Source organism: Pseudogymnoascus destructans, assembly GCF_001641265.1.
Source record: "Pseudogymnoascus destructans isolate 20631-21 unplaced genomic scaffold scaffold_19, whole genome shotgun sequence".
NCBI classification, from domain to species: Eukaryota; Fungi; Ascomycota; class Leotiomycetes; order Thelebolales; family Thelebolaceae; genus Pseudogymnoascus; species Pseudogymnoascus destructans.
Genome location: NW_020167538.1, coordinates 152,515 through 165,602, shown reverse-complemented (window position 1 = coordinate 165,602; position 13,088 = coordinate 152,515). Strand labels below are relative to the sequence as shown.

At 48.7% G+C, this 13,088-nt stretch overlaps 6 protein-coding genes across 6 annotated transcripts; 4 read left to right on the top strand and 2 right to left on the bottom strand.

The window, feature by feature from the left end:
• Positions 1-37: 37 nt before the first annotated feature.
• On the top strand, positions 38-655 carry VC83_06650 (uncharacterized protein; the record flags this gene model as incomplete). Its single annotated transcript, XM_024470243.1, has 1 exon — positions 38-655. One exon carries the CDS (start codon positions 38-40, stop codon positions 653-655), a length of 618 nt encoding a protein of 205 aa, XP_024321647.1.
• Positions 656-2,237: 1,582 nt separating this feature from the next.
• VC83_06649 (uncharacterized protein) lies at positions 2,238-2,801 on the top strand (the record flags this gene model as incomplete). The annotated part of the gene is made up of 1 exon (XM_024470242.1): positions 2,238-2,801. One exon carries the CDS (start codon positions 2,238-2,240, stop codon positions 2,799-2,801), a length of 564 nt encoding a protein of 187 aa, XP_024321754.1.
• A 580-nt stretch (positions 2,802-3,381) lies between these two features.
• VC83_06648 (uncharacterized protein) lies at positions 3,382-3,876 on the top strand (the record flags this gene model as incomplete). The annotated part of the gene is made up of 1 exon (XM_024470241.1): positions 3,382-3,876. The coding sequence occupies one exon, from the start codon at positions 3,382-3,384 to the stop codon at positions 3,874-3,876; it is 495 nt and encodes a 164-aa protein (XP_024321755.1).
• Positions 3,877-5,806: 1,930 nt separating this feature from the next.
• On the bottom strand, positions 5,807-7,849 carry VC83_06647 (uncharacterized protein; the record flags this gene model as incomplete). Its single annotated transcript, XM_024470240.1, has 7 exons — positions 5,807-5,900; positions 5,988-6,123; positions 6,173-6,257; positions 6,655-6,694; positions 6,751-6,824; positions 6,881-7,624; positions 7,685-7,849. 7 exons carry the CDS (start codon positions 7,847-7,849, stop codon positions 5,807-5,809), a joined length of 1,338 nt encoding a protein of 445 aa, XP_024321758.1.
• Positions 7,850-8,544: 695 nt separating this feature from the next.
• Positions 8,545-8,940, bottom strand: VC83_06646 (uncharacterized protein; the record flags this gene model as incomplete). Its single annotated transcript, XM_024470239.1, has 1 exon — positions 8,545-8,940. The coding sequence occupies one exon, from the start codon at positions 8,938-8,940 to the stop codon at positions 8,545-8,547; it is 396 nt and encodes a 131-aa protein (XP_024321759.1).
• Positions 8,941-9,544: 604 nt separating this feature from the next.
• VC83_06645 (uncharacterized protein) lies at positions 9,545-11,685 on the top strand (the record flags this gene model as incomplete). Its single annotated transcript, XM_024470238.1, has 3 exons — positions 9,545-9,561; positions 9,612-9,735; positions 9,785-11,685. 3 exons carry the CDS (start codon positions 9,545-9,547, stop codon positions 10,934-10,936), a joined length of 1,293 nt encoding a protein of 430 aa, XP_024321756.1. The 3' UTR covers positions 10,937-11,685.
• Positions 11,686-13,088: the final 1,403 nt, after the last annotated feature.

Here is a 13,088-nt window from a genome sequence, read left to right as displayed (position 1 = left end):
CCAAGCCGAAAGAGAAGCTCGAGCTCGCGCAGAACGCATGATCGCTGCTGTTTCAGAGAATAGCGAGCTCGAGCAACGGCAAATGTGCGAAGGTCTTGGCATCATTATTAGCCCCGAATGGAGTCCGGCGCGAATAAGGGAGGAGATTGCGAGATTATACGAGACGGCGTATCAGGAATTGATGAGCAACAACAACGCAGCAACAGAATATGAAGCAGCTATGGGTCTACTGGCCAATAATAGCGAACCAAGGAAGCCCCCTGACGCAGTCAACGTCCTCTTCTTTCTCGCTAGCAGATATATGTATCGACGGAGAAGCGGGGCCGGGCTCAAAGCCTTGTGCGAGAAATACCGTATCGACGTCAGTTGCACTTGGGATTCGGAGAGGGTCATCATCGAGATTATACGAGCCGTAGAGTGGCGACGCCAGATAGAAAGAGCCCGGGCAGCCGCCAACGAAGCTTCGATATTAGCTAGTATAGCTGCAATAGCTGCTATGGATGCAGAAACAGCCCTCATCCGAGCTAAAATGGCCGAAATGGCAAAGACGGCGAAGGCAAAAGCTAGTCGAACAGTAATCGACCTTACACATAGCGCAACGCGGGTTGACCTCCCATATGGCCAAACGCCGATTGACGTTACAGATAGCCCGTGACTACGCTACGACTAGCGCAGGGAAAGTGCGACGGATAGGGAGGTGAGGATGGGAATCCTAGAGGGTAATTATGCAGCATGTTGCAAGGGGGAGATTCGGTCAGGGGGATCATGGTAGAAGGGTCTGCGAGTTGGAGTTTGATTTAAGTAGAACCACCGTTTTGGTATCATAGTATGTATGCATTTCCCATATTCCGAAGGTGCACTTCCATCACGGGGGGTTCCTATTTATAAAGTTGATGACATTATCGCAAAGGAGACATAGTAAACGACACTATCATACAGTAAACATGGTCACGAAGGAGGCGATACTATTGCGAAACAGACATGGTCACGAAGAAGATGACACTATTATAGAGAGCACATAGTCCTGAAGGAGACGACACTATCACAAAGGAGACCCTGTCATAGAGGAAAGAGACACTGTTACGAAGGAGAAAGAGACAACTGTTATTACGAAGGAGAAAAGAGACAACTGTTATATTTATGAGTATTCGACCCTGTTCATTTATAACAGTTGTTTGTTCATTTATAACGAGGTTGCTGCCCACAGGATGTCAGCAACCCTCCTACCCGCTCTCTACAGCTCTTAAAATGGACACTGTCGATTTACAGAACGTAACGAGGTTGCTGACACCTAGCGTTAGCAACCCTCATTCTCGCTTTCTATAACTTATAGGTAGGCACTGTCGATTTACTCATCTGTAACATTATTATAGAATATAATGAGGTTATAACCATGGTTACAAGGGCTCTCCTCCGGCTAGTACTTTGACAGCCTTGGTATTAGCGCCTTCTCTTCTCATTTCCGGCACGTGACTTCGCGTTTTGTAGCGCGACTCAGCTAGCGCGACCAATGCGTTACTTCACACAATTCACCCCGCTTCCCTTCTTGACCTCGACAGCACATCAACAGGACATCAACGACGTGGCGGTGTTGGCCTGGGGCCAAAGTGGAGGGAAGGTTGACGGCGAGGGAGAATGAGGGATAATTGAGTAAGTGATGACTACGCCTCACCTTCGTTATAGCTAATGGAAATGGGCAGTGTCGATTCTCTTCTCGTAGCACAGCACCATGTCTCACGCCGAGTTACGTCTTGAACGCTTCAGGCAAGCACAAGCAGCCCTCGAAGATAAGGCCCTCCGCCTCGAAAACCGAAACGATCTCGATGTCACTCACCAGAAACATCGTATGGATTCGGCATTAGAACAGCAACGAGTATCTCCAGATGCAAACGCCAGACCTCGATCCCTAACGATACTTTAACGCCGACCACCCTGCGCCTGACCGGGTGCTGCTGAAGAAGTACGCCATCTTCATGGCACAGTCACGAGTCGGAAACATCTCGGTGCGAACATTGATCAACTACATCCGGCTTCTTTTCGTCGTCTTTGGCATTGATAGAGGCCGCCGATTATGCAAGGATCTGACAGATGACATCTAAGCATACATCTACAACGATATGGCGAAAGAGTACCACCTGTCGCGGGCACACTAGAAGAAGCCCGTGGCACACTCTGAGGACTTGGCGTATCTGATCTCCATCTTATACACGCCCGAGTACATTGGCACGCTCCCGAACATGAGACAGCTACTAAACATCACCCTGTTCTTAAACATTATGGTCGATACTAGGTCTCGGGGCGGTGACATTGCGTGGGATCGGAAAACGCCACGGACTACATGTCTACTATGGGAAGACATCAAGCTCTATTCGTTCTGGAACGAGGAGATCGAGGCCGTCGATCTACGCGCCAACTTTACCTTCCGACATCTGAAAGGGATGAAACTTGAGCCAAGCCAGTGCAAGGCTGTCCCGTTCTCGCTCTTCCCGACCGCCATGGCCAAGGAAGACACCTTACGCTTGATTCTTGTCATGGCGTTAATGGACGATGTCTTCGAGAGCGGATTCCAGACCTGGTCTGACTTGATGGCTGCTCCCACCTCGAAGAACGGCAGGATCATACCCATCAAGGAGAGCTTCCTAAAGCTGCCTCTACTCCGCAAGGTGCATACCGATATCTTCACTCTGACGCAAGAGCCCGAGCAGCTGCGAGACTTGCAATCGCAGCCGAAACGACTAGGTCGAGAAGACAGCTCACGGTGTACTGCCTCCGCCGTGGCGTTGCATTCACACTCGCCCTGAAGACGTCTTTAGACAACCGACGCATCAAAGACAGCCACCGTGGATATGGCCGCCCAATATCGAGATCAGGACCCGCGAGCAGTGAAGCAGATGTCGTCTATGCTTCTCAATTCTTCGACTGCGGCGCCTCAGGTCATCAGCGATGAAGGCCGTGCCCGGGCTATGCTAGATCCGAAGTACTGTGCGCAACATTAGATCGCTGTTGCTCTCCACGAGAAGATTGTTCGTCACCATGGCACCTTAGCTGCAGCAGCACGAAGTTCGGACCCGGACTTTGTTGAATACAAACTATGCCACAACCGCACTACAAATGCTCTGAGGGCTGCATGCGAGAAGATATATCGTCTCGAATATGCTACATTCTTCCGGGCAAGTGAAAGGCTGAATGATAGGCTAGAAAGTGTAGCCTCGACTCGCGCTTCTGAAGAATCGACACTGTCGATTCTGTCGAAGAGGAGCAGTATCAGCAGCGTCAGAAGCACTAGCAGCGTCGCCGAACAGGCGGAGGAGACAGACATGCCACCACCACCTAACGATAATGATACGCCAGTCGTTTTTAAGCTAGAGGACATCTCATACGATGAGCAGCATTCTGTTCGGCTTAGACGAAGACATCGTCGAGGACCTCGATAGTGACGACTTCTCTAATATCGACCCTGCCCTTTTGGCCATGGATGAGAACAACCTTCTGGCGATAGATTTAGATGGCGAAGAACAATCGGTTGAGGCGACACTTGGTAACGAAGAGGACGAAGAGGTGGTAGATGCAGCAGAGGATACAGTGACACCGTGGCTAGACAATGTCCACTCCTCGATGCAGTCGATTCGCCTCCATGGAATTAGCCGGAATACCCAAGACTGTTTTGATGCATATGTCGCTGAGACCCAGTCACAGTCACTACGCCCACGCCCACGAAGAGACAACAGTGGCCATAACAGGACATATGTCGATCCTACGTTATGCAACCAGATGCTTGCTGTCTTCGACTCGGATAGGAACGAGGCTGAGTTGGCTTTAGGACTCGGGTCATTCTTCAAGATTGTCCATCCGATCGATCGATTCTTCCCCGGCTAGGAGCCGATTCATGGCAGCTATCGTTGCATGTTCTGCGATAGTGATCTCTATGGGATAGTTCATGCCTCTCTGCATGTATACATGTGTGCATTAAAGGAGGCGACTACGGAAACAATTCGCATCGCCGACGAGATTTTTCCATTTGACCAGCCGTGCGCCCATACCACTATCAAGAAGATCAAGGGTGTTGATCAGCTCGTATCGTGTGGAAAGACCTTTCCAAATCGAACGCTTTTCGGGCAGCATGTCTCAAGTCACCTCGGCGGCAAATGCCAAACGATTAGGAATGAGGATGGTGATTTGGTTCCAAGTTGCTTCTATCCACCTTGTGCACAGGTCTGAAAGGTTGGCAAATATCGTACTGGCATTGTGTTCGAGTCAAAAGAAGCAAGAAAGACTCACATGATGACACATCACCGACTTATCTCAACTATTTCCCCAAAACCAACATTTTGCGAGTTTTGTTACGAGTTTATCCTGTTGCATGAGCTTGATGCTCGTCATATCGACGCCGCCGATTTGCTCGTCAAAGCTAACGGCTACACTGGGCTCATGGGACTTGGTCGGACCCTGAAGCCTTGGCTCTGTATATTCTGTTATCATGATTAGAATATCTCAACACCTTGATGCGCAATCTAGTCCCGGATCTGACAGGTTCCAACGACACGTTAATTTGCACATCAAGACTATGAAAGACTATATTTCATGCCCCGCCTATCCTGATCTTTGCACATCGTCGGAGTGTTTAGACGCAGTGAAGATGAGAGATCACTTAGCCCGCGTTCATGGTATCATAGTCACTTCCCTCATCAAATTCTTGACCGATTTCAAAACTTTCCACTTTACTTATGTGCGGCTCCTTCCTCAATTGGATGCCAGCCCCACTACCTCGTATTACTCTCAGTTTTAATCTCTAAGTTATACCCTTGCTTCCTTTGCTTCGCTCCAATCACTGATGATAATAGTAGAAATTAGGCGCCTTGTGGAGAATTAGAACTGTTTCATGTAGCCATGGTGCTGCTAAGGTTCTTATAGACGTCGTCAAAAGCAGCGGCTCGGTAAGCGAGAAGCGATACTCGAAGCGGGTGCGCTAAACGAGGTGAGAGGGAAATGTAAATGGGAATATGTTATGCTTCTCTGCAAGGATTGCAAATTGAGGGCAATGATAACTTGCATGAGAATCAAGCAAGAGGACCTTTGGCTCTGAATCTTGTGTGCTTTTTGTATGTTTAATAAAGTGTGTTAACCATTCAATTGCAAGTTCGTCGTTGATATATCCAGAGTCTGAAAGTAGAATCCTCTCTTCTTGAAGATTCTTATGGTACCAAGATATGAGTTTTGCCCTGATAATAACAGGTGGAATCACTTGCCCACTTGCAGAGACAGCTTCAACAACAGTAAGGGAACTCTTGTTTTCAGGACTTGGTGTGTAGAGTTCGTATATTCCAATAGGAACCATGACTTGTTCACCACCTGGGATTCCAATTAATAGCTTATTGTGCCCTCCATGCTGTTCTTGTTGAGCTGTTGTGTTCGTTTCTCGGAGGATTGATCGACGTAGGGTATTTGCTTTGACTTTGAAAATAGTTGCAGCAGTAGAAACTAATTCAGAAGGATTTGCAAGGAGCAAGCCATTCCTTTGCTTCACGAAGTGTAGTCTTGTGGTCAGACATGTTGTTGAATCGTTATAGAATTGTTGTGGAAATTAAATGTTGGGGCAAGACATCTTGCTTTCCGGATCCGACGATTATGCAAGAATAACAACTTCCATCGGGTCTCCTGACCCCACCCTTTCCGTCTCTTCTCACCGTCCCGAGCACCGTCTCAATGTCTCATTTTCTTCAATTTAAAGAACACTAACAACACGCAACCATTACTCAATCAGCACGTACTCGAGTACTGGTCGCTCTAGAGTCAACGCTACCATTATCTAGCAAGTGAAGACATTAGGGCCTGGCGCAACGTAAGACTTGCCATCGTTGTCTGGGTTGCCAGACGAGCCGTAGATGTTGATAGTAATTCCGCTAGTTTGAGTCAGCAGACGCTCTGTGTTTGGAATCACAGGGGCAGCAGTGCATGAAAGGCAGAGGGCAAGAAAATGGGAAACCTACGGATCTCCAGACGAGTACGCGCCTAGAAGGCTAACGCCTCCGGAGAGCGCTGTGGATCCGCTGCCAGTGACGCGGATGTTTGCGCAGGACATGTAGAACTGCGCGCCGCCGGCGCTGTAGGCGGAGTGGAGGGCAACTTGTGTCAGTATGGCCGATCAGAGATGTTGAATTTGGGAGAAACTTACAAATAAGCTCAGCACGCATGAGGTAGTCACCAGCTGAAAACCTCTTTAATGCAGCTGGGGAGGGTGAAGCACCACCACCCGCCTCCTGAGACCATGGTGTCTACTCCCAGACACCGTTGTTGAGGCCCTCGAACGCGACCTTGTGGTGGCTGGCAGCAATGGGGTTGTCAGGGTCATTTGAGCCCTGGGGCCCGCCGATGAGATACTGCCAGCCGGGATGGTAATAACATCGCTGGAGACCGGGCTATGGAGGCCCATTTACAGGTGATGTCTGCGGGTGCAGCGAGATGTGGGACTGGAAATGATACTGCCTGCATCGAACGTTCGATGCAGCGACATGCATCGGAGATTTCACATACGGGCATGGATCTGCTCGATAGCCATGAGGTAACTGATACCAGTTGGGCAGGAATAGGAAGGGATCAAGGTGGTAGTAATATGACATTGGGTTCGTGGCTGGCTTACTCGATCTTGATACAGACCTTTCCGACATGCTTCCTGTCAGCCATATATTGCATAGCCCTGGTTAATTGTTAGAGACCCCCTAAGATGCATCATGTAGTGACTGGGAGACGTACTCTCTGGCCTCCTTAAATGAGAATACCTTGGAATCAATAACTGGCTTGATATTGTTTGCAACGATAGCCCGGTTCTAAAAGTGATAGTTAGCTTACGTCCTGATTCAGCAATGCAGCAATATGTACTAACCATGTCCTCGAACATGTCCTTGCTGCCCACAAGCAGACCCCGGACTGTACAAACATTGATTAGGGCGTCCAGGAATTGAGGCTGCTCCTTAGTAGCAGCCGCCACAAACCCAATAAGGGAAATGATGCCATCAAACTGCACAGCCTTGAGACTCTGTGCCATAGTACCAGGTCCTCCAACCTCAATTACGTGCTTCACACCGACGCCCCCTGGAGTCAGCTCCTTCGCCATCTCGCCCCAGTTTGGCGTCTCCTTATAGTTAATCACATGATCGGCTCCCAGCTTCTTCAAGATCTCCATCTTGGCGGCTGAAGACGTCGTCGCGATAACCTTCGCTCCTGCTGCCTTTGCAAACTGAACAGCGAAGAGAGAAACTCCACCAGTACCCTGTGTCAAGACGTAGTCACCTGCTTTGACAGGAGCGAGACCATAAAGAGCGTTCCAGGCTGTCAGACCTGCTACAATGAGAGTGGCCCCTTCGAGGTAGTTTAAGTTGGAAGGCATCGTAACCAAGCCGTGTTCAGGAAACACGCCATGGCCTCTTAAAGTGCCGTCAGTAGTCCCGCCTAATCCAGTTGCAATGGATGCGTAATTGATAGAGCCGCTTTGGTGGCCTTGGTTGAAGAGGGTCACAACCTTGTCGCCCTTTTTGAATTGGGTCACTTTTGATCCGACTGCGACCACCTCACCAGCACCATCTGATAAAGCAACGATATCGTCCTTTCTAGGGAAAGGATACGAGCCCTATGATCTGTTAAGTCATTGACTCTCTTTATTGACTAGGAGAATGTTGGCCATGGCTACCGTGAGAATAGAGATGTCTCGATAATTTAGAGATGCACCATGAAATTTAACCATCACATCATGATCTTCGACGGCTGGGAGAGGGCGACCACTCTCAAACACTAGATTGTCAAGTCCAGTGGTTCCTTTCGTGACCCACGCGTCCGTAGTCTTAGGGAGTGACATTTTGAGTAGAATAAAACGAGGTGGGCTGATTTTGGTATATTTTGATTAAAATTAACCTGACAATAAAAAAATCATGATACAAACAGACCAGGGTAATTCACCGTAAAAAATACGTCACAGTCAGCGGACCCAGAGGCTATTTATTACTGGCCGACCCGCAAGCCAAGCGTGGATCGAGCTTCAATTGGCAAATGCCACGGCTGTAAAAGAAGTGAATCTCCAAGCTTATAAATCCAATTGAAGCTGTACCATTGTTGAGTTATTCAAGTTATAGGTTGGAGGTCCTCGGTAATCCTTTGCGTTACGCCACCATTTGCGTTACGCCACGACTTACGTTAGTTCACTTACTGTATATACTTTACCAAATATTCGCTGTTATTACAACAGAAATTTGACTCCGGCCGTCTTCCAAGACCCCATCGGTTCAATTCACGCATCATTCCTGCGCTGTCGGTCCTCACATGCTGGGAATCTTGTTGCTGTTTGATAATTTCAACATATAACTAAGTTGATGCTCTTGTTGTGTTATAACACAGGTATTTGTTGGTATACAGTTGTTCCGTAACCCGTTCGTACATCTTGGTCTTCTACCACTTTGCGCCCCAATTCTGCGCCCCAATTCTGCGCCCAAGCCTCTTATGTCCGCCTTCTAATATCCAACATCTTATATACACTCTATCCTTCACATATATTCGTTATGACGATGGTCGCGTTCCCCCAGGCCCATCCGTATTGTTTCCTATCCCAGTAAATGCAAGTATTATCCCCATAGTCCCCCCTGGTTTCGGTATCGGGCATTCCCTCTTCTCCCTCGTCCCCACAATCTCCTCGAGGTCCTCACCTCCCCCAACAACTACAGTTGTCGCACACGGCTGTCCCGCCTTGACTAAGCCGTCTGTAGCAACCTCAGGAGCGCACCTCTTCCTTCGCCTCCTCTTCCCATCCGGACATACTTCCCCCTCCGTGTATGCCACCCGGGGCGCGGGACACGGCAGGATATGTGGCAATGTAACGACGGCAAAGCTGGCGAAGAGAGTCGTAACGAATATTGAAGAAGTCATCCGCGAGCGCGGGTGGAAATGGGGCGGCATTGTGGGCGTGCCGGCAACGGCGGAGACGCGAGAATTCAGTCCGTGGAGAAAGGCATCCAGCTGCTCGGGGGGTTAGCATTGGTCGCTGGGACAAACGAGGCTCTTACACTAATAACCGGCTTTGTCTATATCAGCGAGGAATTGACAGAGGCGAATTGGGTCGCAATGGTTCGAATGGAGGGGTGTCTATAAATTTCTCCACACATGGAGATGGTCTAAGGTTAGATCCGGCTAGCGTAATCAGAAGCTAGCACCCCGGCGAATGTCGTGCGCTGGGAACTTTTAGATCGACATATCACACAGCATCCAGGAACAGAATTGGCGCACGACAGGAACAAATCTATTGGGTCTATGCAACTCTTTACTTTGCCATAATATCAGAAACTATACAGAAACCTAGCAATATTGCCAGTTAACGCCTTATTCGACCCTGTCGCACCCAGTACGCATCGATAGACGGCCTAGATTTGAATCTGTGGGCATCCCACGACAACTTCCAGCACCTCAACGTCTAGCTGTGTTGTAGCACTGAAATAGACCGCGCTTCAAACTTTCCAGATAGGAGGCGCGACCTGCGCGGTCCAAACCCTAGAGACAATACAAGATGAGCGACTTGGATAAGTGGGTTTTTGCTCTTCAGCGCATCAAAGGCGAAACTAACCAGGACCTAGGGCTATTGCACAGCTGCGGGAATGTCGGCCAATACCAGAATCACAGGTCAGGGAATTATGCTATAAAGCGCGAGAGCTGTTGGTGGAGGAGGGAAATGTTGTAACAGTCACAGCACCTGTAACGGTATGTCTTCGCGACACAATTTCATCTCCACACCAACTGACAGGAATAGATATGTGGCGATATCCACGGCCAATTTCACGATCTCATGGAGCTCTTCCGAGTTGGCGGCGACGTCCCGGACACAAACTACCTCTTTATGGGCGACTTTGTCGACCGTGGTTTCTACAGTCTCGAATCATTCTTGCTTCTCCTCTGCCTCAAGGTCCGCTACCCAGACCGCATGACGCTCATCCGTGGAAACCACGAGTCGCGCCAGATCACCACTGTATACGGCTTTTACGATGAATGTCTGCGCAAATACGGTTCCGCAAATGTGTGGCGCTACTGCTGCGACGTCTTCGACTACCTTGCCTTGGGTGCGATCGTCCTCAACGCCTCCGCCACCTTGCAGCCTAACGACAAGATCCCCATCCGCCCACAAGCCCCAGAAATAACCAACACCGAGGACTATGATGAGGCAGACATCGAGATCGAAGTCCTCAACTCAGAGGGCGGCATCCTCCACCGCTTCCCCCGCAAGGGAAGCAAACGAAACGACGTTCTTGTGCGCACTCCTCCTGCCTCCACTACGCCAACCAAGACCGGCCCTCCCGGCTCCGGCGCCTCAGCCCACAGCAATGGCACCTCCGGTAACAACTCCACCGCCGTATTCTGCGTGCATGGTGGGCTCAGCCCCCTCGCCGAAACTCTCGACAAGATCCGCCTCATCGACCGCAAGCAGGAAGTTCCACACGAGGGCTCCATGTGCGATCTTCTGTGGTCCGACCCGGAGGACATCCAGGGCTGGGGTCTCTCGCCTCGCGGGGCCGGTTTCCTCTTCGGCGCCAGCACGGTGCAGAACTTCAACCACGCGAATAACATCTCGATGATTGCCCGCGCGCATCAGCTTGTTATGGAGGGCTTCAAGGAGATGTTCGACAACACCATCGTCACGGTCTGGTCCGCCCCGAACTACTGCTACCGCTGCGGGAATGTGGCGGCTATTATGGAGCTCGGTGAGGATGGTGGCGGCGGGGACGGCGTGCTGGCGAGGAGTAACGGCGAGGTTGGCCGCAGTGCCGCCCTGCAGCAGGGTGTTCTGGATGAGAACGCCGTGAGCCTCAACCAGGGGCCGGCGAGGCGATACCGAGTATTTCAAGCCGCTCCGCAAGATTCCCGAGGCATGCCGGCTAAAAAACCTCAAATTGAATATTTCTTGTAGTGTAATAGCACCTAGATAATGAACTAATGAATACAAATAAGAAGCTATTGCCATCTTCAAAACATCCCAGCAACCCTCAAATAGACATTGTCGATTCGTACTTGCTCGAGCATCCCATAGCAAATCCTTCTTCGTAATTATGCAACCTCATAAACCTCGTAACTAGACACCGTCTATTCGCACTTGTTCCATCATTCCATAGCAAATCTAGTCTCATAATCATATAATCATGTAACCTCATAAATGGACACCGTCAGTCCGGACTTCTCAGAGAATCATGCCACCTCATCAGCCTCGTAATCATCCTCGTTCCCATCCACGTCCCCATCCTCATCCCCATCCTCATCCTTTATCTTTCTAGTCCTCGTCTTCTCTATATTCTACAACCACTCGGTGTTGGGGTTTTCCAACCTTACAAGCACTGGCATAAGATAGCTGTTCAAGAGGCTATAAGAGTCTAGACCTTGAATATAACATTCCTTCCTTCCTTCGCGATTTACCAAAGATTAGAGAGAATATGTTCAAGCATAGAACTATTATTCATGCATTTGAGTGCAGGAGTATGGTAGGACTCCACTTCCCCTACGTGCTCTAGGCGTTCCTATAGTTGACAGATTTGCTCGCCTGTTTCCCTTAACTTGAGTGTAATGGTGGGTGCACCAGATATGAGAATCTAGCCACACCCAAGGAAGGGATGAATTTACTAAGACAACACACTGTCTTAGGAAACAGAGCCAAAGGGTTGTAGCTTAGACTATTCCACAACGCAGCAATCAGGTGTATGATGTGGTGAAGTGGTTTAGACAAGTTGCAACAAATGTTGAGTCTGAGAACTCAGGGGTAAGTCAGAGGTTAGCACCTCACTGACTTTTCAAAAACAGAGAATAACAAGATCAATGCTTGGAAGCTTGGAAAAGACGTAGAAGTATGTGCTAGTCGATTTACTGTATTGTCTGCTTGCCCTTTCTTAAGGAAAGGGCAATCCTATTTATGCCAAAGGAGTGTAGTTCTCTCATTTTCCATGACTTTCCATGACTAACCAGGCTTGGTAAATGTATTAGAAATCAAGTGCGACCCACAACTAGCTTGCTAATCATGTAGTGAACGTAAGAGAATTCCATAGAACCATCTCTTGGGTTCCTAGCCTATAGGAAGTGAAAAGGAGGTCCAAGGTCAGAGTACCTATAGATAAATTATGTCATAACTTAACCAATCTTGTGGGTAACTAAGGAGCGATGACGTGTAATGAATCATAGAGGGTTGTAGAAGCTTCTAGAGCTATCGTTCATGTTCCTAGGCCTCTAGTTGGTAGAGATATGCCATGTGGTAGTATTGGCCCACCCCCTTAAGGAGGAGATTTTCTTAATAACTTGTTCAATGAGTGTCCAAATGATATGCTGTGATGTATGTAGCATAAACAGATGTAGTAGAAGAGTTTGCAGCAATCGTTCAGTAGTATTGCTTCTGTTGTTGGTGTGATAAGCCAAGATATGTATGGTGACTTGTAGGTTTGAGGAGGAGATTTCTAAGTTTGCTCTTGAGTTTGATAGCAAACTGAGTGCAACGAATGTCAGTATGACAGATTGGTTGTAGAAGTCCATTGTAGGAATCTCGAGATGGTTTCGATCTTCGACAACTATGGCAGTTTTTGATATATCGAATTATTGTTTTGTCCATGTTTGGCCAGTAATAGTGCTGTTTCATGACTCGCAGCATCTTTCCAGCTCCTGGATGTCCCATAGAAGGTTGTTCATGAACTTCTCTCAACAAGTCCACCTGAATGGTTTCTGGCACCCAAACTCGATTTTGATATTCTAGCATGCCGTTTTTGAGTTCGCAATAAGCCAATGCAACCTCTTTGCTTGTTCGATCACCATTCTCAAGCTTCTGTAGTGTAGCCTTGCAGAATTTGTCTTCCAGTTGAGACTTTTGGATTTTCTCAAGAATTGTCATTTCTCTGATATGAGTTTCCACTGGAGCTAGCTGAGCTGTTTGGCCTTGTTCTTTGAGTTTCTGAATGTCTGGATGTAGCCTCGAAGGTGGTAGCAACACCTGAAGCTGTTGCTTTTGTTGATCATCCTCATCATTGCCTTCTGGTCTGTCACCAGGCCTTCGAGTCAAAGCATCTGCTTTTCCATTTTGCTTCCCAGGC